The following is a 23,061-nucleotide window of genomic DNA, read 5'->3' as shown; positions in this document are numbered from 1 at the left end:
AGGTGACACACAGGTGACACAGATGACACACAGGTGACACAGGTGACACTCAGGTGACACAGGTGACACTCACGTTGTCGGGGTCGAACACCACACACAGGTGACACACAGAGGTGACATTAATGACACACAGGTGTGACACTCAGGTGACACACTCAGGTGACACACTCAGGTGACACACTCAGGTGACACTCACGTTGTCGGGGTCGAACACCACACACAGGTGACATTAATGACACACACAGGTGACACACAGAGGTGACATTAATGACACACAGGTGTGACACTCAGGTGACACACACAGGTGACACAGGTGACACACAGGTGACACAGGTGACACAGGTGACACAGGTGACACACAGGTGACACTCACGTTGTCGGGGTCGAACACCACACACAGGTGACATTAATGACACACACAGGTGACACACAGGTGACACAGGTACCACAGGTGACACACAGGTGACACAGGTGACACACCCAGGTGACACAGGTGACACACAGGTGACACTCACGTTGTCGGGGTCGAACACCACACACAGGTGACATTAATGACACACACAGGTGACACACAGGTGACACAGATGACACACAGGTGACATTAATGACACTCAGGTGACACAGGTGACACTCACGTTGTCGGGGGTTGAACACCACACACAGGTGACACACAGGTGACATTAATGACACACAGGTGTGACACTCAGGTGACACACACAGGTGACATTAATGACACACACAGGTGACACACAGGTGACATTAATGACACACAGGTACCACAGGTGACACTCAGGTGACACTCAGGTGACACAGGTGACACAGATGACACCCAGGTGACACACCCAGGTGACACAGGTGACACTCACGTTGTCGGGGGTCGAACACCACACACAGGTGACACACAGGTGACATTAATGACACACAGGTGACACAGGTGACACAGATGACACACAGATGACACTCAGGTGACACAGGTGACACTCACGTTGTCGGGGTCGAACACCACACACAGGTGACATTAATGACACACACAGGTGACACTCAGGTGACACACACAGATGACACTCAGGTGACACAGGTGACACAGGTGACACAGGTGACACAGGTGACACTCAGGTGACACACAGGTGACACCCAGGTGACACAGGTGACACTCACGTTGTCGGGGTCGAACACCAGCGGGTGGGGGCAGCGCTTGGGCCCCGACCAGAACAGGGTCCCCGAGTTCGTTTTCTGGGGGGGCAAAAACCACCAGGGTTAATGAGGTAATTAATGAGCTCATTAATGAGGAGTTAACAAAGTCATTAATGGCTGTTAATGAGGTAATTGAGGTCATTAATGAGAGTTAGCAAGGTCATTAATGGCTGTTAACGAGGTCGTTAACAGAGCTAATGAGCTCATTAATTGGAGTTAGCAGGGTCATTAATTGCTGTTAATGAGGTAATTAACTGAGCTAATGAGTTCGTTAATGAGAGTTAGCAGGGTCAGTAATTGCTGTTAATGAGGTAATTAACTGAGCTAAAAAGTTCATTAATTGGAGTTAGCAAGGTCAGTAATTGCTGTTAATGAGGTACTTAATGAGCTCATTAATTGGAGTTAGCAAGGTCATTAATTGCTGTTAATGAGGTCGTTAACAGAGCTAATGAGCTCATTAATTGGAATTAGCAGGGTCATTAATTGCTATTAATGAGGTCGTTAACAGAGCTAATGAGCTCATTAATTGGAGTTAGCAAGGTCATTAATTGCTGTTAATGAGGTAATTAACCGAGCTAATGAGTTCATTAATGAGGAGTTAGCAAGGTCATTAATGGCTGTTAATGAGGTCATTAACTGAGCTAATGAGTTCATTAATGAGAGTTAGCAAGGTTGTTAATTGCTGTTAATGAGGTAATCAATGAGCTCATTAATTGGAGTTAGCAAGGTCATTAATTGCTGTTAATGAGGTGATTAACTGAGCTAATGAACTCATTAATTGGCGTTAGCAAGGTCAGTAATTGCTGTTAATGAGGTCATTAACTGAGCTAATGAGCTCATTAATGAGGAGTTAGCAGGCTCATTAATTGTTAACGAGGTAATTAACTGCGTTAATGAGCTCATTAATTAGGAGCTAGCACGGTCATTAATTGCTATTAATGAGGTCATTAACTGAGCTAATGAGTTCATTAATTAGGCGCTAGCAAAGTCGTTAATTGTTGTTAATGAGGTAATTAATTAGATTAATTAAGTAATTAGGGCACGCCCACCTTTCCTTGAGGGAAGTTGTGCAGCAGCTGGGGGGTGTTGGGGTTTATAAATGAGGTTGGGGTAAATGAGGTAATTGGGATAAATGAATTATTTGGGTTAATGAGATCATTAATTAGGACTACCAGTGTAATTAATTAGTGCTAATGAGGTAATTAACAGTCCACACCTGTCCCTGGGGAAGTTGTGCAGCAGCTGGGGGGTGTTGGGGTTTATAACTGAGATTGGAGTAAATGAGGTAATTGATTGGGATAAATGAATTATTAGGGTTAATGGGGTCATTAATCAGGACTAACACTGTAATTAATTAGTGTTAATTAGGTAATTAACAGTCCACATCTGTCCCAGGGGGAAGTTGTGCAGCAGCTGGGGGGTGTTAGGGGTTTACAAATTACTATAAATGAGATTGGGGTTACAGTTTTAAATGAGCTATTTGGGCTTAATGGATCATCAATTAGGATTAACACTGTAATTAATTAGTGTTAATGAGGTAATTAACAGTCCCCACCTGTCCCTGGGGAAGTTGTGCAGCAGCTGGTGGGTGTTGTGGTTTATAAATTATTATAAATGAGTTTGATGTAACAGGTTTAAATGAGATATTTGGGGTTAACAGGACATCACTAATCAAGACTAACATGGTAATTAATTGCTGTTAATTAGGTAATTAACAGTTCCCACCTGTCCCGGGGGGAAGTTGTGCAGCAGCTGGCGGATGTTGTTTATAAATGAGGTTGGGGTAAATGAAGTAATCAATTGGGATAAATGAATTATTTGGGTTAACGAGATCATTAATCAGGACTAACACTGTAATTAATTAGTGTTAATGAGGTAATTAACAGTCCCCACCTGTCCCTGGGGAAGTTGTGCAGCAGCTGGCGGGTGTTGGGGTTTATAAATTATTATAAATGAGTTTGATGTTACAGCTTTAAATGAGATATTCGGGGTTAACAGGACATCACTCATCAGGACTAACACTGTAATTAATTGGTGCTAATGAGCTAATTAAGGCCCCACCTGTCCCTGGGGAAGTTGTGCAGCAGCTGGGGGGGTGTTGGGGTTTATAAATGAGTTTGATGTAACAGGTTTAAATGAGATATTTGGAGTTGATGGGATCATTAATGAGGACCAACACTGTAATTAATTAGTGTTAATTAGGTAATTAGCAGTTGTCCACCTGTCCTGGGGGAAAGCTGTGCAGCAGCTGGGGGGTGTTGGGGTTTATAACTGAGATTGGAGTAAATGAGGTAATTGATTGGGATAAATGAATTATTGGGGTTTATGGTGTGATGAATTAGGTTAACACACTAATTAATTTGTGTTAATGAGGTAATTAAAGCCCCACCTGTCCCAGGGGGAAGTTGTGCAGTAGCTGGGGGGTGTCGGGGTTTACAAATGACCATAAATGAGATTGGGGTTACAGGTTTAATGAGCTATGTGACATTAATGGTGTAACTAATCAGGACTAACCCTGTAATTAATTAGTGTTAATGAGGTAATTAGGGCACACCCACCTGTCCCTGGGGAAGTTGTGCAGCAGCTGGGGGGTGTTGGGGTTTATAAATGACCATAAATGAGTTTGATGTTACAGCTTTAAATGAGATATTCGGGGTTAACAGGACATCACTCATCAGGACTAACACTGTAATTAATTAGTGTTAATGAGGTAATTAACAGTTCCCACCTGTCCCTGGGGAAGTTGTGCAGTAGCTGGGGGGTGTTGGGGTTTATAAATGACTATAAATGAGTTTGATGTTACAGGTTTAAATGAGCTACGTGAGGTTAATGATGTGATGAATTAGGACTAACTCTGTAATTAATTAGTGTTAATTAGTCAATTAGCAGTCCACACCTGTCCCAGGGGGAAGTTGTGCAGCAGCTGGGGGGTGTTGGGGTTTATAAATGAGGTTGGGGTAAACGAGGTAATCGATTGGGATAAATGAATTATTGGGGTTTATGAGGTCATTAATCAGGACTAGCACTATAATTAATTGGTGTTAATTAGGTAATTAACAGTCCCCACCTGTCCCTGGGGAAGTTGTGCAGCAGCTGGGGGGTGTTGGGGGTTTACAAATTACTATAAATAAAATTGCGGTTACAGGTTTAAATGAGCTATGTGAGATTAATGGTGTAACTAATCAGGACTAACACTGTAATTAATTAGTGTTAATTAGGTAATTAACAGTCCACACCTGTCCCTGGGGAAGTTGTGCAGCAGCTGGGGGGTATTGGGGTTTATAAATGACCATAAATGAGTTTGATGTTACAGCTTTAAATGAGCTATGTGAGGTTAATGATGCGATGAATTAGGACTAACTCTGTAATTAATTAGTGTTAATGAGCTAATTAAGGCCCCACCTGTCCCGAGGGGAAGTTGTGCAGCAGCTGGGGGGTGTTGGGGTTTATAACTGAGATTGGGGTAAATGAGGTAATTGATTGGGATAAACGAATTACTGAGGTTAACGAGATCATTAATCAGGACTAACCCTGTAATTAATTAGTGTTAATTAGGTAATTAACAGTTCCCACCTGTCCCGGGGGGAAGTTGTGCAGCAGCTGGCAGATGTTGGAGTTTATAAATGAGTTTGGGGTAAATGAAGTAATCAATTGGGATAAATGAATTACTGAGGTTAACGAGATCATTAATCATGACCAACACTGTAATTAATTAGTGTTAATGAGGTAATTAGGGCACACCCACCTGTCCCGGGGGGAAGTTGTGCAGCAGCTGGCGGATGTTGTTGCTGTACTGGCGGTGCCAGTGGCGGCAGGCCCAGGCCACGCAGTCGGGCCAGCCCTTGGGCCGGTCGCTGACCAGGCTGCGCTGCACGGCCTCCAGCACCTCCAGCGGCTGCGTGCCGGCCAGGCGCAGCGTGCGCTCCAGGAACTTGGGGTCCCTGCAGGAAAATGGGGTACAGGGTTTATTGGGGTGTCACAGGGGTACAGGGGGTTATTGGGGTGTCACAGGGGCGCAGCGTGCGCTCCAGGAACTTGGGGTCCCTGAAAAAACGGGGTACAGGGGGTACAGGGTTTATTGGGGTGTCACAGGGGATCAGGGTGTGCTCCAGGAACTTGGGGTCCCTGAAAAGATGGGGTACAGGGGGTTATTGGGGTGTCACAGGGGTCATTGAGGTGTCACAGGATTATTGGGGTGTCACAGGGGGTTATTGGGGTACAGGGTACGCTTCAGGAACTTGGGGTCCCTGAAAAATGGGGTACAGAGGGGTACAGGGGGTTATTGGGGTGTCACAGGGGTTATTGGGGTGTCACAGGGGGTACAGGGGTTATTGGGGTGTCACAGGGGTGCAGTGTGCGCTCCAGGAACTTGGGGTCCGTGAAAAAACGGGGTACAGGGGGTTATTGGGGTGTCACAGGGGTCATTGGGGGTTTATTGGGGTGTCACAGGGGACCAGGGTGCGCTCCAGGAACTTGGGGTCCCTGGGGAAAGAGGGTACAGGGGTTATTGGGGTTTATTGGGGTGTCACAGGGGGTTTATTGGGGTGTAGGGTGTGCTCCAGGAACTTGGGGTCCCTGAAAAAATGGGGTACAGGGGTTATTGGGGTGTCACAGGGGGTACAGGGGTGTCACAGGGGCGCAGTGTGCGCTCCAGGAACTTGGGGTTCCTGAAAAAACGGGGTACAGGGGGTGTCACAGGGGTCATTGAGGTGTCACAGGAGTTATTGGGGTGTCACAGGGGATCAGGGTGTGCTCCAGGAACTTGGGGTCCCTGCGGGGAAAAATGGGGTGTCACAGGGTCATTGGGGTGTCACAGGGGTCATTGGGGTGTCACAGGGTTATTGGGGTGTCACAGGAGTTATTGGGGTGTCACAGGGGCGCAGCGTGCGCTCCAGGAACTTGGGGTCCCTGGGGAGAGAAATGGGGTACAGGGATTATTGGGGTGTCACAGGGGGTACAGGGGTGTCACAGGGGCTCAGGGTGTGCTCCAGGAACTTGGGGTCCCTGATAAATGGGGTACAGGGGGTTATTGGGGTGTCACAGGGGGTATTGGGGTGCCACAGGGGATCAGGGTGCACTGCAGGAACTTGGGGTCCCTGAAAAATGGGGTGTCACAGGGGGTACAGGGGTGTCACAGGGGGTTATTGGGGTGTCACAGGGTTATTGGGGTGTCACAGGGGTTACTGGGGTGCAGCATGCACTCCAGGAACTTGGGGTCCCTGGGGAAAGAGGGGTGTCACAGGGGTGTCACAGGGGGTACAGGGGTTATTGGGGTGTCACAGGGTTATTGGGGTGTCACAGGGGTTATTGGGGTGTCACAGGGGCTCAGGGTGTGCTCCAGGAACTTGGGGTCCCTGGGGAGAAATGGGGTGTCACAGGGTTATTGGGGTGTCACAGGGGTTACTGGGGTGCAGCATGCACTCCAGGAACTTGGGGTCCCTGAGAAAAGAGGGGGTACAGAGGGGTACAGGGGTATTGGGGTGTCACAGGGTTATTGGGGTATCACAGGGGGTACAGGGGGTTATTGGGGTGTCACAGGGGTTATTGGGGTGCAGGGTGTGCTCCAGGAACTTGGGGTCCCTGGGGAGAGAGAAAAACGGGGTACAGGGGGTGTCACAGGGGGTTATGGGGGTTTATTGGGGTGTCACAGGGGGTTAGAGGGGTACAGGGTGCGCTCCAGGAACTTGGGATCCCTGAAAAATGGGGTGCCACAGGGGTTATTGGGGTGTCACAGGGGTTATTGGGGTGCAGGGTGTGCTCCAGGAACTTGGGGTCCCTGGGGAAAAATGGGGTACAGGGGGTGTCAATTGGGGTGTCACAGGGGGTACAGGGGGTGTCACAGGGGTTATTGGGGTGTCACAGGGTTATTGGGGTGTCACAGGGGCTCAGGGTGTACTCCAGGAACTTGGGGTCCCTGAAAAAACGGGGTACAGAGGGGTACAGGGGGTTATTGGGGTGTCACAGGGGTTATTGGGGTGTCACAGGCGACCAGGGTGCGTTCCAGGAACTTGGGGTCCCTGGGGACAGAAATGGGGTACAGGGGTGTCACAGGGGCTCAGGGTGTGCTCCAGGAACTTGGGGTTCCAGGGAAAAGAGGGTACAGGGGGTCTCAAAAAGGTGCAGGATCTGCTCCAGGAATCTGGGGTCCCTGGGAAAAGGGGGTACAGGGGGTCCCAAAAAGGTGCAGGGTCTTCTCCAAGAATTTGAGGTCCCTGGGAAAAGGGGGTCAGGGGGTGAAGGCTCTACTCCAGGAACTTGGGGGTCCCCTGGGGGGGTCTCTGGGATTTGGGGGGGGGTCTCTGGGATTTTGGGGATGGGTCTCTGGGATTTTGGGGGGGTGTCTCTGGGATTTTGGGGGGGGGTCTCTGGGATTTTGGGGGGCCCTCCCCCACACTCACATCAGGTACTGGTTCACGTTCTCGGCCGGCTGCTTGAAGAGCCCCTCGAACTCGTCACGGGCCCACTGCAAATGAGGGGGGGGTCACTGGGGGGGTGGCACCAGGGGGGACCCCAAAAATGGGGCTGCAGGGTCATGGGACACCCCAAAATGGGACTGCAGGGTCTAAAGTTCTCCCAAAATGGGACTGCAGAGTGCAGGGGTACCCCAAAATGGGGCTGCAGGGTCATGGATCCCCCCAAAAATGGGGCTGCAGGGTGCAGGGGCACCCCAAAAACGGGACCCCAGCGTCCAGGATGCCCCAGAAACACAACTCCAGTGTTTGGAACCCCCCAAACCAGAACCCAGAACCCCCCCCAAACCAGGGAACCTGGTGTCCAGAACCCCCCAAACCACAAGCCCAGAACCCTGGGTCCCCAAAACCAGGAAAGCCAGAATCTGGGATCCCCCAAATCAAGCTCTCTGTGCTCTCCAGAACCCCTCAAACACCCCCCAACCCCATTTTAAACCCCCTCAAACACCCCCTAAACCCAATTTAAACCCCCTCAAACACCCCCAACTCCATTTTAAACCCAGAAAACTCCCTCAAACACCCCCCAACCCCATTTAAACCCCCTCAAACACCCCCCAGCCCCATTTAAACCCCTTCAAAAACACCCCCCAACCCCATTTAACACCCTCCAAAAAACCCCCTCAAACATCCTCCAACCTCATTTAAACCCCCCCAAACACCCCCCAACCCCCATTTAACCCCCCCAACCCCATTTAAACCCCTCTAAAACCCCCCTTTAAACAACCCCCCAACCCCATTTTAACGCCCCTCAAACACCCCCCAACCCCCATTTAATCCCCCCAACCCCATTTAAACCCCTCTAAAACCCCCCTTTAAACACCCCCAATCCCATTTAAGCCCCCCCAAACCCCCTCAAACACCCCGAACCCTACTTAAACCCCCCCAAAACCTCCTCAAACATCCTCCAACCCCCTCAAACACCCCCCAACCCCATTTAACCCCCCAACTCCATTTAAACCCCTCTAAAACCCCCCTCAAACACCCCCCAACCCTATTTTAACTCTCCTCAAACACCCCCCAAACCCATTTAAACCCCCTCAAACACCCCCCAATCCCATTTAAATCCCCTCAAACAACCCCCAACCCCATTTAACACCCCCAAAAAACCCCCTCAAACATCCTCCAACCCCATTTAAACCCCCTCAAAAACCCCCAACCCCATTTTAACCCCCGCAAATCCCCTCACACATCCCCCAACTCCATTTTAAACCCCCTCAAACACCCCCCAACCCCATTTAAACCCCCCAACCCCATTTAAACCCCTCTAAAACCCCCCTTTAAACACCCCTCAATCCCATTTAAATCCACTCAAACACCCCCCAAGCCCATTTAAACCCCCCCAAACACCCCCAACCCCATTTAAACCCCCCCCAAATACCCCCAACCCATTTAACCCCCCCAAATTCCCTCAAACACCTCCCAACCCCATTTAAAGCCCCCCAACCCCATTTAAACTCCTCTATAACCCTCCTTTAAACACCCCTCAATCCCATTTAAATCCCCTCAAACACCCCCCAACCCCAATTTAAACCCCCCCAAACCCTCTTAAACAACCCCCAACCCCATTTAAATCCCCTCAAACACCCCCCAACCCCATTTAACCCCCCCCCCAAACACCCCCAACCCCATTTAACCCCCCCAAATCCCCTCAAACACCCCCCAACCCCATTTAAAGCCCCCCAACCCCATTTAAACCCCTCTAAAACCCCCCTTTAAACACCCCCAACCCCACTTAAGCCCCCCCAAACCCCCTCAAACACCCCCCAACCCTACTTAAACCCCCCCAAAAAACCCCCTCAAACATCCTCCAACCCCATTTAAGCCCCCCCAAACACCCCCCAACCCCATCCAAACCCCCCAAAGACCCCCCCCAACCCCATCCAAACCCCCCCAACCCCACCTGGGCCCCCACACCGGGTACCCCCCTGACCCAGGCTCACCTGCAGCGTGTGCTCGATGGCGTTGGGGAAGTTTTTCAGGGTGCAGATGGGGATGGCCTTCTCGGGGGGGTCCTGGCTGGAGCTGTAGGACTCGCTCAGGAACGGAATCACCACCTGCACGTTGCCCTTGGTGCCCAAAGTGCCCGACTCCAGCAGCGGCTTCCGGTAATACACGCAGCGGCGGTCCATGTACAGCCCTGCCAGGGGGAAAACGGGCGGTTATGGGGGTGTGGGGCACCCCAAAGGGGTGTGGGGCACCCCAAAAGGGTGCTGGGGCCATTATGGGATGTGTCAGGGACTGTAGGGCACCCCAAAAGGGTCCTGGGGCTGTTATGGGGTCAGTCAGGGGGTGTGGGGAATGACCAGGGGATATAGGACATCCTGTAGTAAATGCAGCACTGGTCCATGTACAGCCCTGCCAGGGGCAAAAAAGGGGGTTATGGGGTAGGCAAGGGGGTGTGGGGCACCCCAAAAGGGTCCTGGGGATGTTGTGGGGTCAGTCAGGGGGTGTGTGGCATGACCAGGGCGTATAGGAGACCCTATAGCAAACACAGCATCAGTCCATGTACAGCCCTGCCAGGGGAGAAAAGGCGGGGTTATGGGGGTGTGGGGCACCCCAAAAGGGGTGTGGGGCACCCCAAAAGGGGTGTGGGGCACCCCAAAAGGGTCCTGGGGATGTTATGGGGTCAGTCAAGGGTTGTGGGGAATGACCAGGGGGTATAGAGGACCCTATAATACACACAGTGGTGGTCCATGTACAGCCCTGCCAGGGGGAAATGGGGGGGTTATGGGGTGAGCAAGGGGCTGTGGGGCACCCCAAAAGGGTGTGGGGAACCCCTAAAGGGTCCTGGGGATGTTGTGGGGTCAGTCAGGGGGTGTGGGGCACCCCAAAATGGTCCTGGGGATGTTATGGGGTCAGTCAGGGGGTGTGGGGAATGACCAGGGGGTATAGGGGACCCTATAGTGAACACAGTGCCAGTCCATGTACAGCCCTGCCAGGGGGAAAAACAGGGGGTTATGGGGGTGTGGGGCACCCCAAAAGGGGTGTGGGGAACCCCTAAAGGGTCCTGGGGCTGTTATGGGGTCAGTCAGGGGGTGTGGGGAATGACCAGGGGATGGATATAGGGGACCCTATACCATGTACAGCCCTGCCAGGGGGAAACAGGGGGGGTTATGGGGGTGTGGGGCACCCCAAAGGGGTGTGGGGAACCCCTAAAGGGTCCTGGAAATGTTGTGAGGTCAGTCAGGGGGTGTGGGGTACCCCAAAGGGGTGTGGGGCATGACCAGGGAGTGCAGAGGACCCTATAGTGAACACAGCACTGGTCCACGTACAGCCCTGCCAGGGGAAACAGGGGGGGTTATAGGGGTCCTGGGGCTGTTATGGGGTGAGTCAGGGGCTGTGGGGCACCCCAAAAGGGTGTGGGGAACCCCAAAGGGGTCCTGGGAATGTTATGGGGTCAGTCAGGGGGTGTGGGGAATGACCAGGGGGTATAGGGGACCCTGTAGTGAACACAGCACCAGTCCATGTACAGCCCTGCCAGGGGGAAAAAGGGGGGGTTATGGGGGTGTGAGGCACCCCAAAAGGGTGCTGGGGCTGTTATGGGGTGTTTCAGGGGCTGTGGGGCACCCCAAAGGGGTGTGGGGCACCCCAAAAGGGTCCTGGGGATGTTGTGGGGTCAGTCAGGGGGTGTGGGGCATGACCAGGGGGTATAGGGGACCCTTTACCTTGTACAGCCCTGCCATGGGGGAAAAGGGGGGTTATGGGGGTGTGGGGAACCCCAAAAGGGTCCTGGGGATGTTGTGGGGTCAGTCAGGGTCTGTGGGGCACCCCAAAAGGGTCCTGGGGCTGTTGTGGGGTGGGTCAGAGACTGTGGGGCACACAGATATGGGGCACACTCAAATATGGGGCAGCTTCAATTATGGGGCACTCCCAGGAGCTACTGGAGACCCAAATATGGGGCACCCCAAAGGCCATGGGGCACCCAGATATGGGGCACCCAAATATGGGGCACCCAGATATGGGGCACCCTAAAATATGGAACACTCTAAAATATGGGGCACCTTCTGAAATGGGGCATCCCAAGGGCTATGGGGATCCAAATATGGGGCATCCAGATGTGGGGTACCCCAGGAGTTATGGGGGACCCAAATATGGGGCACCTCAAACATGGGGCACCTCAGGGGCTATAGGGTACCCTCAGATATGGGGCACCCACAGATATGGGGCACCCAGATATGAGGGCACCCTAAAATATGGGGCACCCTCAAACATGGGGCACCTCAGGGGATATAGGGTACCCTCAGATATGGGGCACCCAAATATGGGGCACCCTCATGGGCTGTGGGGCACCCAGATATGGGGCACCCACAGATACAGGACACCCTAAAATATGGGGTATCTTCAAATATGGGGCACCCAAATATGGGGCACCCTCAGATATGGAACACCCTAAAATATGGGACACCCTAAAATATGGGACACCCTAAAATATGGGACACCCTAAAATATGGAACACCTTCTGAAATGGGGCACCCCAGGGTCTATGGGGCACCCCAGGGTCTATGGGGCACCCCAGGGTCTATGGGGCACCCCAGGGTCTATGGGGCAGCCCCCCAAGGGTCTCAGCGCCCCCCAGCCCGGCGCTCACGCGCGTCCACGTTGTCCAGCGCGTTGGCGACGCCGTCCAGCCCCTCGAAGAAGTCGTCGTCGTAGACGCGCTCGGTGTCGGGGCCCACGCGGTCGGTGCGGCTGCTGACGCGCAGCGCCGGGTTCATCTCCCGCGCCGCCGCCGCCGCCCGCTCCGACTTCAGCTTCTGCGTGTGGGGGGACAGCTGGATGTGAGCCCCGCCCTGGGACACGCCCACTCAGGCCACGCCCCTTTCCTGAGCTGAGCGTGCATCCCGGACTCATTGGTCAAGAGACTCAACGGGTGATGTTGGCCATGAAACTCAACTGTTGGCATTGGCCAAGAAACTCAACTTTTGATGTTGGCCATGAAACTCAACTGTTGACATTGGCCAAGAAACTCAAATATTGAGATTGGTAACTCAACTGTTGACATTGGCCAAGAAACAAAACTGTTGGTGCTGGCCAAGAAACTCAACTTTTGATGTTGGCCATAAAACTCAACTACTGGCATTGGCCAAGAAACTCAACTGTTGACGTTGGCCAAGAAACTCAACTGTTGACATTGGCCAAGAAACTCAAATATTGAGATTGGCAACTCAACTGTTGACATTGGCCAAGAAACTCAACTATTGATGTTGGCCAAGAAACCCATTTGCTGATGTTGGCCATAAAACTCAACTGTTGCCATTGGCCAAGAAATTCAACTGTTGGTGTTGACCAATAAACTCAACTGTTGATGTTGGCCATGAAGCTCAACTGCTGGCATTGGCCAAGAAACTCAACCGGTGGCGTTGAGCACCAAAATCATTAACCAGGAAACTCAATCAATGACACTGACCAAGAAACTCAAACATTGTTGGCCAAGAAACTCAACTGTTGAGGTTGGTCAAGAAACACAACCGTTGGCATTGAGCAGGAGACTCAGTCATTAATGTTGGCAAGAAACTCAACTGTTAACGTTGAGCACCAAAACTCAATCACTGATGTTGGCCAAAAAATTCAACTGTTGACGTTGGCCAAGAAACTCAATTGTTGATGTTGGTCAAAAAAACTCAACTGCTGGCATTAGCCAAGAAACTCAACCAGTGGCGTTGAGCACAAAAACCATTGATGCTAACCAGGAAACTCAATCAATGACACTGGCCAAAAACTCAAGTGTTGAGATTGGCTGAGAAATTCAACTGTTGTTGACCAAGAAACTTGAACGTTGTTGGCCAAGAAACTGAATTATGTTGGACAAGAAACTCAAGTGTTGATGTTGACCAAGAAACTTGAACGCTGTTGGTCAAGAAAATCAATTGTTGATGTTGGCCATGAAACCCAACTGTTGACGTAGGCCAATCAACTCAACTTTTTATGTTAGCCAAGAAACTCAACCATTGGCATTGAGCAGGAGATTCAATCATTGATGTTGGCAAAAAACTCAACCGTTAATGTTGAGCACCAAAACTCAATCACTGATGTTGACCAAAAAATTCAACTGTTGATGTTGGCCAAGAAACTCAACCGGTGGCGTTGAGCACAAAAATCATTGATATTAACCAGGAAATTCAATCAATGACACTGATCAAAAACTCAACTGTTGATGTTGGCCAAGAAGCTGAACCGCTGGCGTTGAGCACAAAAATCATTCATATTAACCAGGAAACTCAACCAATGTCAATGGCCAAGAAACTCAACCGTTGATGTTGAGCACAAAACTCAGCTGGTAACGTTGGCCAAGAAACTCTAATGGAGACATTGGCCAAAAAACTCAACCATTGATGTTGAGCATGAAACTTGATTGTTGACGTTGGCCAAGAAACTCCAATGAGCACAAAACTCAACTGGTAACGTTGGCCAAGAAATTCAATTGTTGACTCTGGCCAAGAAACTCAACTGTTGGAGTTGGCCAAGAAACTCAACCATTGGCTTTGAGCATGAAACTCAATTGTTGATGTTGGCCTATGAAACTCAACTGCTGGCCTTGAGCACAACCGTTGACCTTGGCCAATCCTACGGCAACATCTTAAGGATGGCCAACTCAACCCCCACTGGCTCTGCCCCTCAAGACCCCCCAAACTCTGCCCCTCATTGTCCCCCCAACTCCTCCCTCCCTGCCCACATTCAACTCGGCATAGCCAACCCAACACTGACAAACCCAACTTTGGCCAACTCAATACCAACAAACTCAATGTTGACCAACCCAACACTGGCCAACCCAACATTGACCAACCCAACAACGGCCAACACAACATTGGCCAATCCAACTTTGGCCAACCTGTTAGCCAACCCAACATTGACAAACCCAATATTGCCAACCCAGCACTGGCCAACCAATGTTGGTCAACCCAACATTGACAACTCTGTGTTGACCAACCCAGTGCTAGCCAACCCAATGTTGGCCAACCCAACACTGGCCAATCCAACTTTGGCCAACCCAACATTGACAAACCCAATGCTACCAACCCAACACTGGCCAACCAATGCTGACCAACCCAACATTGACAAACTCAATGTTGACCAACCCAATGCTAGCCAACCTAACGTTGGCCAACCCAACACAACATTGGCCAACACAACGTTGACAAACCCAACATTGACCAATCCAACTTGGGCCAACCCAACTTTGGCCAACCCAACACTGCTGAACACAACGTTGACAAACCCAACATTGACCAACCCAACTTGGGCCAACCCAACATGGGCCAACCCAACATTGGCCAACCCAACATTGGCCAACTGCCAGCGCTCACCGTGACGTCCCACGGCCGGAAGAGGAACTGGCGGTTGAGGTTGGACTTCTCGATGGTGTCCATGTCGGTGACGGTGACGCTGCCCTCGGGGCCGCAGCCCAGCCCCACCATGGCAAAGTTCTTGAGCAGCTCGCAGCCGATGGCCCCCGCCCCCACCTGCCAGGGACACGTGGGGACACGTGGGGACACGGCACAAGGGCGACCACGGGGTTGGGGATGGTGGGGACAAGTGGGGACACAGCATGAGGAGGACCACAGGGTTGGGGACATAGCACGAGGGGGACCACAGGGATGGGGACATGGCATGAGGGCGACCATAGGGTTGGGGACAGGTGGGGACAGAGCACAAGGTGGCCCAGAGGGGTTGAGGACAAAGCATGAGGTGGCCCAGGGAGCTGGGCACATGAGGGGACATGAGGGGACATGGCACAAGGTGGCCCAGAGGGGTTGGGGACAGGTGGGGACACAGCAGGAGGTGCTCCATGGGGTTGGGGACACGTGGGGACGTGTGAAGATAAAGGTGGGGACACGTGGGGACAGATCACAAGGTGGCCTGACAGGCTGGGGACACATGGTGGGAAAGGGATGGGGGGGAGGGGACACTTTGGGACACTTGGAACAGAGCTGGGGACATGGAGGTGACACAAAGGAACAATCAGGAAACGCGTGAGGACACCAGGGGACACCTGAGGGACACTCGGGGTGGGAAAGATGACACTTGGTAAATCCACAAAGGGAAATTTGGTGACATTGGAGGAACAGGTGACAACACAAGAGACAAGGACACGGGAGGGGACGTTGGGGACATTGGGGACACTGACCACAAAGTATTTCTGGGCGCCCAGCTTGGCCTGCAGCTCGGCCCCGAACACGGCGATCTGCCCGTCGTAGCGGCTGTTGCGCTGGGGACGAGGTGACACCGGTGTCACCTGGCTGTGTCACCTGCCAGGGGACACCCCCGGGGCTGCAGAGCCACCACGGGGATCCACGGGTGGGGAGGTGACAGCAATGTCCCCAAGGAGTGACCACCCTGAGCCCTGCTGTCCCCAAACGGTGACCAATAGGAATCTTCCAGATGATGTCCCCAAGGTGACACCAGCCAGGGGTGTCACCATCCCACAGGTGTCCCCAAAGATGTCACCAACATCCAGGGGTGTTCCCTAAGCCAAGCATGTCCCCCAGTCCCCCAGCTGTCCCCAAAGTCCCAGGTGTCCCCCAGGTGTCCCCAATGTCCCCTCAGCAGCCATCACTGCTTCTCAAGTGTCCCCCAGACCCCCAAGTATCCCCAGCCCCCCCAGGTGTCCCCAAATGTCCCCAGTGTCCCCTTGCAAGCTGGCAGTGATCCTTGAATGTTTCTCAGCCCCTCAAGTGTCCCTGGGCCCCCACCATGTGTCCCCAATGTCGCCAGTGTCCCCAACATCCCCAATGTCCCCATGTCCCCTCACCGGCCGGCACTGCTCCTCGGTCAGCAGTGTGTCACAGTTCCCCAGGTGTCCCCAATGTCCCCAATGTCCCCAGTGTCCCCATGTCCCCTCACCGGCCGGCACTGCTCCTCGGTCAGCAGCGTGTCACAGCTCCCCAGTGTCCCCAATGCCCCCAGTGTCCCCAACGTCCCCATGTCCCCTCACCGGCCGGCACTGCTCCTCGGTCAGCAGCGTGTCCCGGTTCCCCAATGTCCCCAGGTGTCCCCAATGTCCCCATGTTCCCTCACCGGCCGGCACTGCTCCTCAGTCAGCAGCGTGTCCCGGTTCTCCTCGGGCAGACACTCGAGCGCGTCGAAGTAAAGCCACTGCGTGATGGGCGTGAACTTCCCCGACACGGCCTGAGGGGACAGGGACAGTCGGGGACATGGCAGGGACAGCCTGGGGACACATCTGAGACAGGGACAGCCTGGGGACACATCTGAGATGGGGACAGTTAGGGACATGGCAGGGACAGGGACATGGGGACAAGGCAGGGACAGCCCGTCGAATGTCAGGGACAGGGACAGCCTGGGGACATGGAGACATTTCACGGACACTTCAGGGACAAGGAGAGGGGACAGCCTGGGGACATGTCAGGGACAGGGACCTGGAAACGCGTCAGGGACAGGACACCTGGGGACACATCAGGGACAGGGACAGGAGACCTGGGGACACATGAGGGACAAGACAAGGACACGACAATGACCTCCGGGTGACATGTCAGGGACAGGACAAGGACATTGGGGGACACGTCAGGGACGGGACACCTGGGGACACACCAGGGACAAGACAAGGACAAGGAAGTGACCTCAGGTGACATGTCAGGGACAGGACACAAGTGGACACATCAGGGACAAAGACAGGACACCTGGGGACACATCAGGAACAGGACAAGGAAGTGACCTCAGGTGACATGTCAGGGACAGGACAAGGACACTGGGGGACATGTCAGGGACAGGACACCTGGGGACACATGAGGGACAAGACAAGGACACGACAATGACCTCAGGTGACGTGTCAGGGACAGGACAAGGACACTGGGAGACATGTCAGGGACAGGACACTTGGGGACACACGAGGGACAAGACAAGGACAAGGAAGTGACCTCAGGTGACATGTCAGGGACAGGACACATGTGGACACATCAGGGACAAGGACAGGACATCTGGGGACACATCAGGGACAAGGACAGGACACCTGGGGACACATCAGGGACAGGACAAGGACAAGGAAGTGACCTCAGGTGACATGTTAGGGACAGGACAAGGACACTGGGGGACACGTCAGGGACAGGGATGGACACCTAGGGACACACGAGGGACAAGACAAGGACACGACAACGACCTCACACCTCAGGGACACAGCAGTGGCCCCAGGGGACACCAACTCTGGTAGCCCAGACAGGACCAGCTGTGACACACGGGGACAGTGGCCCAGGTGGCCTTGGGGACATTGGCACGGTACCTTCATGACCTCCTGCGCGGCCAGGCCGCCGATGAAGGCGTTGACCGGGGCCAGGTCTCCGGTGGCCTGGAACGCCAATTCCCGAACCAGCTCCTCGTCCAGCTCGGCCCCCGCCGCCACCTCCTTGGTCAGGGCCAGCACCTCGGCCGCGTCACCCTGAGGGGACAAGGACAAGGGACAAGGGACAAGGTGAGGTCAGGGCCAGCACCTCGGCCGCGTCACCCTGAGGGGACAGGGACAGGGACAGGGTGAGGTCAGGGCCAGCACCTCGGCCGCGTCACCCTGAGGGGACAAGGACAAGGGACAAGGGACAAGGTGAGGTCAGGGCCAGCACCTCGGCCGCGTCACCCTGAGGGGACAGGGACAGGGACAAGGGACAGGGTGAGGTCAGGGCCAGCACCTCGGCCGCGTCACCCTGAGGGGACAGGGACAAGGGACAGGGTGAGGTCAGGGCCAGCACCTTGGTCACGTCACCCTGAGGGGACAGGGACAGGTCAGGGCCAGCACCTCGGCCGCGTCACCCTGAGGGGACAGGGACAGGTCAGGGCCAGCACCTCGGCCGCGTCACCCTGAGGGGACAGGGACAGGGACAGGGTGAGGTCAGGGCCAGCACCTCAGCAGTGTCACCCTGAGGGGACAAGGGACAGGGACAGGGTGAGGACAGGGCCAGCACCTCGGCCGCGTCACCCTGAGGGGACAGGGACAAGGGACAGGGTGAGGTCAGGGCCAGCACCTCGGCCGTGTCACCCTGAGGGGACAGGGACAGGGACAGAGGTCAGGGCCAGCACCTCGGCAGTGTCACCCTGAGGGGACAGGAGAGGGGACAAAGGACAGGGTGAGGTCAGGGCCAGCACCTCGGCAGTGTCACCCTGAGGGGACAGGGGACAAGGGACAGGGTGAGGTCAGGGCCAGCACCTCAGTGGTGTCACCCTGAGGGGACAGGGACAGGGACAAGGGACAGGGTGAGGTCAGGGCCAGCACTTCAGCAGTGTCACCCTGAGGGGACAGGAGAGGGGACAGGGTGAGGTCAGGGCCAGCACCTTAGCCGTGTCACCCTGAGGGGACAGGGACAAGGGACAGGGTGAGATCAGGGCCAGCACCTCGGCAGTGTCACCCTGAGGGGACAGGAGCGGGGACAGGGGACAGGGGTCAGGGCCAGCACCTCGGCAGTGTCACCCTGAGGGGACAGGAGCGGGGACAGGGGACAGGGGTCAGGGCCAGCACCTCGGCCGCGTCACCCTGAGGGGACAGGGCACAAGGCGTTGGGGACAGCGCTGGGGACACGAGCAGCAGCAGGGAAGGGGTTGGTGGCCACCATGGGTCTGTGACACCCCCAAATGATGTCACCAGTGTCCCCAGGGTTGGTGACCAGTGTCCCCAGGGTTGGTGGGGTCCCTGCTGGCGCAGGACCCAGTGCCACCGTGTCCCCAATGTCCCTCCAAGCCCCAACCACCCCCAACCCCTCTGATGTCCCCAGATTCTGCTGGGGACCGCTCCATGTCCCCAACACCTTCAATGTCCCCAGTGTCCCCAACATCCTCAGTGTCCCCAATGTCCCCAACACCCTCAGTGTCCCCAACACCTTCAGGGTCCCCAATGTCCCCAACACTCTCAGTGTCCCCAACACCTTCAGTGTCCCCAATGTCCCCAACACCCTCAGTGTCCCCAATGTCCCCAACACCCTCAGTGTCCCCAACACCCTCAGTGTCCCCAAGGGCCATCGCGTTGAGCCACATCATGGTGGCCTCCATGTCATTCCATGTCCCCAACACCCTCAATGTCCCCAGTGTCACCAAACGGTGACATGATGGGGTTGATCGTGGTGGCCTCCATCACACCCAACGTCTGTCCCACTGCTGTCCCCACGTGTCCCCACAGTGTCCCCACAGTGTCCCTGCTGTCCCCTATTGTCCCCAGTGTCCCTGTGGTGTCCCCACTGTTCCCCTGATGTCCCTGCTGTCCCCCCATGTCGCCATTGTCCCTCTGTCCCCTTTTGTCCCCAATGTCCCTACTATCCCTGATGTCCCCACTGTCCCTGATGTCCCCACTGTCCTCATTGTCCCCATGGTGTCCCCAATGTCCCCACCTGGTGCCGTGGCCGCGGCGCCCTGCCGTGCTGCCGCAGGAAGCGGCGCAGGCCCTGCCACGCCCGGTGTCCCTGCTGTCCCCAATGTCCCTGCTGTCCCCAGTGTCCCCATGGTGTCCCCAATGTCCCCTCGGTGACCCCACCTGGTGCCGTGGCCGCAGCGCCCTGCCGTGCTGCCGCAGGAAGCGGTGCAGGCCCTGCCATGCCCAGTGTCCCCAGTGTCCCCAATGTCCCTGTTGTCCCCATTGTCCCCATGGTGTCCCCAACGTCCCCACCTGGTGCCGTGGCCGCGGTGCCCTGCCGTGCTACCACAGGGAGCGGTGCAGGCCCTGCCACGCCCAGTGTCCCCAATGTCCCTGCTGTCCCCAATGTCCCTGCTGTCCCCATTGTCCCCAATGTCCCCATGGTGTCCCCACCTGGTGCCGTGGCCGCGGTGCTCTCCCGTGCTGCCGCAGGAAGCGGTGCAGGCCCTGCCATGCCCCAATGTCTCTGCTGTCCCCAATGTCCCTGCTGTCCCCATATTCCCAATGTCCCTGCTGTCCCCAATGTCCCTGCTGTCCCCATGGTGTCCCCATTGTCCCCAATGTCCCCATTGTCCCCACCTGGTGCCGTGGCCGCGGCGCCCTGCCGTGCTGCCGCAGGAAGCGGTGCAGGCCCTGCCACGCCCGGTGTCCCTGATGTCCCCAATGTCCCTGATATCCCCACTGTCCCCAATGTCCCTGCTGTCCCCATGGTGTCCCCAATGTCCCCACCTGGTGCCGTGGCCGCGGTGCCCTGCCGTGCTGCCCGCAGGAAGCGGTGCAGGCCCTGCAACGCCCGGTGTCCCCAGTGTCCCTGCTGTCCCCAATGTCCCCATTGTCTCTGCTGTCCCCAATGTCCCCATGGTGTCCCCATGTCCCTGCTGTCCCCACTGTCCCCTCGGTGTCCCCACCTGGTGCCGTGGCCGCGGTGCTCTCCCGTGCTGCCGCAGGAAGCGGTGCAGGCCCTGCCATGCCTCAATGTCCCTGCTGTCCCCAATGCCCCTGCTGTCCCCATGTCCCCATTGTCCCCTCAGTGTCCTCAATGTCCCCACTGTCCCCACCTGGTGCCGTGGCCGCGGCGCCCTGCCGTGCTGCCACAGGAAGTGGTGCAGGCCCTGCCGTGCCCGGTGTCCCCGCTGTCCCCAATGTCCCTGCTGTCCCCATGTCCCCATGGTGTCCCCATGGTGTCCCCAGTGTCCCCACCTGGTGCCGTGGCCGCGGCGCCCTGCCGTGCTGCCGCAGGAAGCGGTGCAGGCCCTGCCACGCCCGGTGCAGCACCGCCGGTCTCTCGGCTTTGCCGAAATCCGTCACCAACATCTCGGGCTCGGCCAGCGCGTCCCGCAACCGTTTCTGGGGGGACACCCAGTGTGAACCAGTATGGACCAGTATGAACCAGTACAGACCAGTATCTACCAGTACAGACTAGTGTGAACCAGTACAGACCAGTATGAACCAGTACAGAGCAGTACAGACCAGTATGAACCAGTACAGAGCAGTACAGAGCAGTATGAACCAGTACAGACTGGTACAGACCAGTATAGACCAGTACGGACCAGTACACGCACCAGTATGAACCAGTACGAACCAGTATGAATCAGCATGAACCAGTACAGACCAGTATGAACCAGTACAGGCCAGTACGGACTAGCACAGACCAGTATGAACCAGTACAGACTGGTATAGACCAGTACGGACCAGTACACGCCAGTATGAACCAGTACAGACCAATACGAACCAGTATGAACCAGTACAGACTGGTACAGACCAGCATAAGCCAGTATGGACTGGTACAGACCAGCACGAACCAGTACAGACCAGTATAGACCAGTACAGACCAGTACACACCAGTATGAACCAGTGTGAACCAGTACAGGCCAGTACAGACCAGTATGAACCAGTATGGACCGGTACAGACCAGCGTAAGCCAGTATGGACTAGCACAGACCAGTATGAACCAGTACAGACCAGTACACACCAGTATGAACCAGTACAGACCGGTATAGACCAGTACAGACCAATATGAACCAGTACAGACCGGTATAGACCAGTACGGACCAGTACACACCAGTATGAACCAGTACAGACCAATACGAACCAGTATGAACCAGTACAGACTAGTGCAGACCAACATAAGCCAGTATGAACTGGTACAGACCAGTATGAACCAGTACAGACTGGTACAGACCAGTATAGACCAGTACACACCAGTATGGACCAGTACAGACCAGTATGAACCAGTATGAACCAGTGTGAAGCAGTACAGACCAGTATGAACCAGTACGGACCGGTACAGACCAGCGTAAGCCAGTATGGACTAGCACAGACCAGTATGAACCAGTACAGACCGGTATAGACCAGTACAGACCAGTACACACCAGTATGAACCAGTACAGACTAGTACGAATCAGTACAGATGAGTATGAACCAGTACGGACCAGTGTGAACCAGTACAGACCAGTACAGGCTGCTATGGTCCGGTATACACCAGTATGGACCAGTAAAGACCAGTACGGACCGCATCAACCAGTACGGACCAGTATAGACCAGTACAGACTGGTATAAACCAGTACACACACTGGTGTGAACCAGAACAGACCAGTAAGAACCAGTATGCACCAGTATAGCTCAGTGTGAACCAGTACAGACCAGTATAAGCCAGTATAGCCCAGTAGCCCCCCAGTCCCCTCCCAGTGTCCCCCAATCCCTTCCCAGTCCCTCCCAGTGTCCCTGAATCCCCTCCCAGTCCCTCCCAGTGTCCCCCAATCCCCTCCCAGTCCCTCCCAGTGTCCCCCAATCCCCTCCCAGTCCCTCCCAGTGTCCCTGAATCCCCTCCCAGTGTCCCTGAATCCCCTCCCAGTTCCTCCCAGTGCCCCCCAGTCCCCTCCCAGTGCCCCCCAGTCCCCTTCAATCCCCTCCCAATCCCTTCCTAGTCCCTCCCAATCCCCTCCCAGTGCCCCCCAGTCCCCTTCAATCCCCTCCCAATCTCCTCCCAGTCCCTCCCAGTGTCCCCCAATCCCCTCCCAGTGTCCCCCAATCCCCTCCCAGTGTCCCCCAGTCCCC

At 54.8% G+C, this 23,061-nt stretch overlaps 1 protein-coding gene across 1 annotated transcript in view; it reads right to left on the bottom strand.

The window, feature by feature from the left end:
- UBA1 (ubiquitin like modifier activating enzyme 1) overlaps window positions 1–23,061 on the bottom strand; it is a 52,823-nt gene that overhangs the window by 13,679 nt on the left and 16,083 nt on the right. Inside the window, exons 10-19 of the mRNA XM_033083543.1 lie at window positions 21,205–21,351; window positions 17,896–18,051; window positions 16,680–16,790; window positions 15,790–15,870; window positions 14,969–15,124; window positions 12,253–12,418; window positions 9,605–9,801; window positions 7,593–7,657; window positions 4,940–5,135; window positions 1,159–1,233 (exon numbers count right to left, since the gene is read on the bottom strand). Coding sequence (XP_032939434.1) covers window positions 1,159–1,233; window positions 4,940–5,135; window positions 7,593–7,657; window positions 9,605–9,801; window positions 12,253–12,418; window positions 14,969–15,124; window positions 15,790–15,870; window positions 16,680–16,790; window positions 17,896–18,051; window positions 21,205–21,351 — 1,350 coding nt within the window. The remainder of the gene's footprint in view (window positions 1–1,158; window positions 1,234–4,939; window positions 5,136–7,592; window positions 7,658–9,604; window positions 9,802–12,252; window positions 12,419–14,968; window positions 15,125–15,789; window positions 15,871–16,679; window positions 16,791–17,895; window positions 18,052–21,204; window positions 21,352–23,061) is intronic.

Source organism: Catharus ustulatus, chromosome 32 (assembly GCF_009819885.2).
Source record: "Catharus ustulatus isolate bCatUst1 chromosome 32, bCatUst1.pri.v2, whole genome shotgun sequence".
NCBI lineage: Eukaryota > Metazoa > Chordata > Aves > Passeriformes > Turdidae > Catharus > Catharus ustulatus.
Note: the sequence above shows the minus strand (reverse complement) of the source record. Positions and strands in the feature narration are given on the sequence as shown.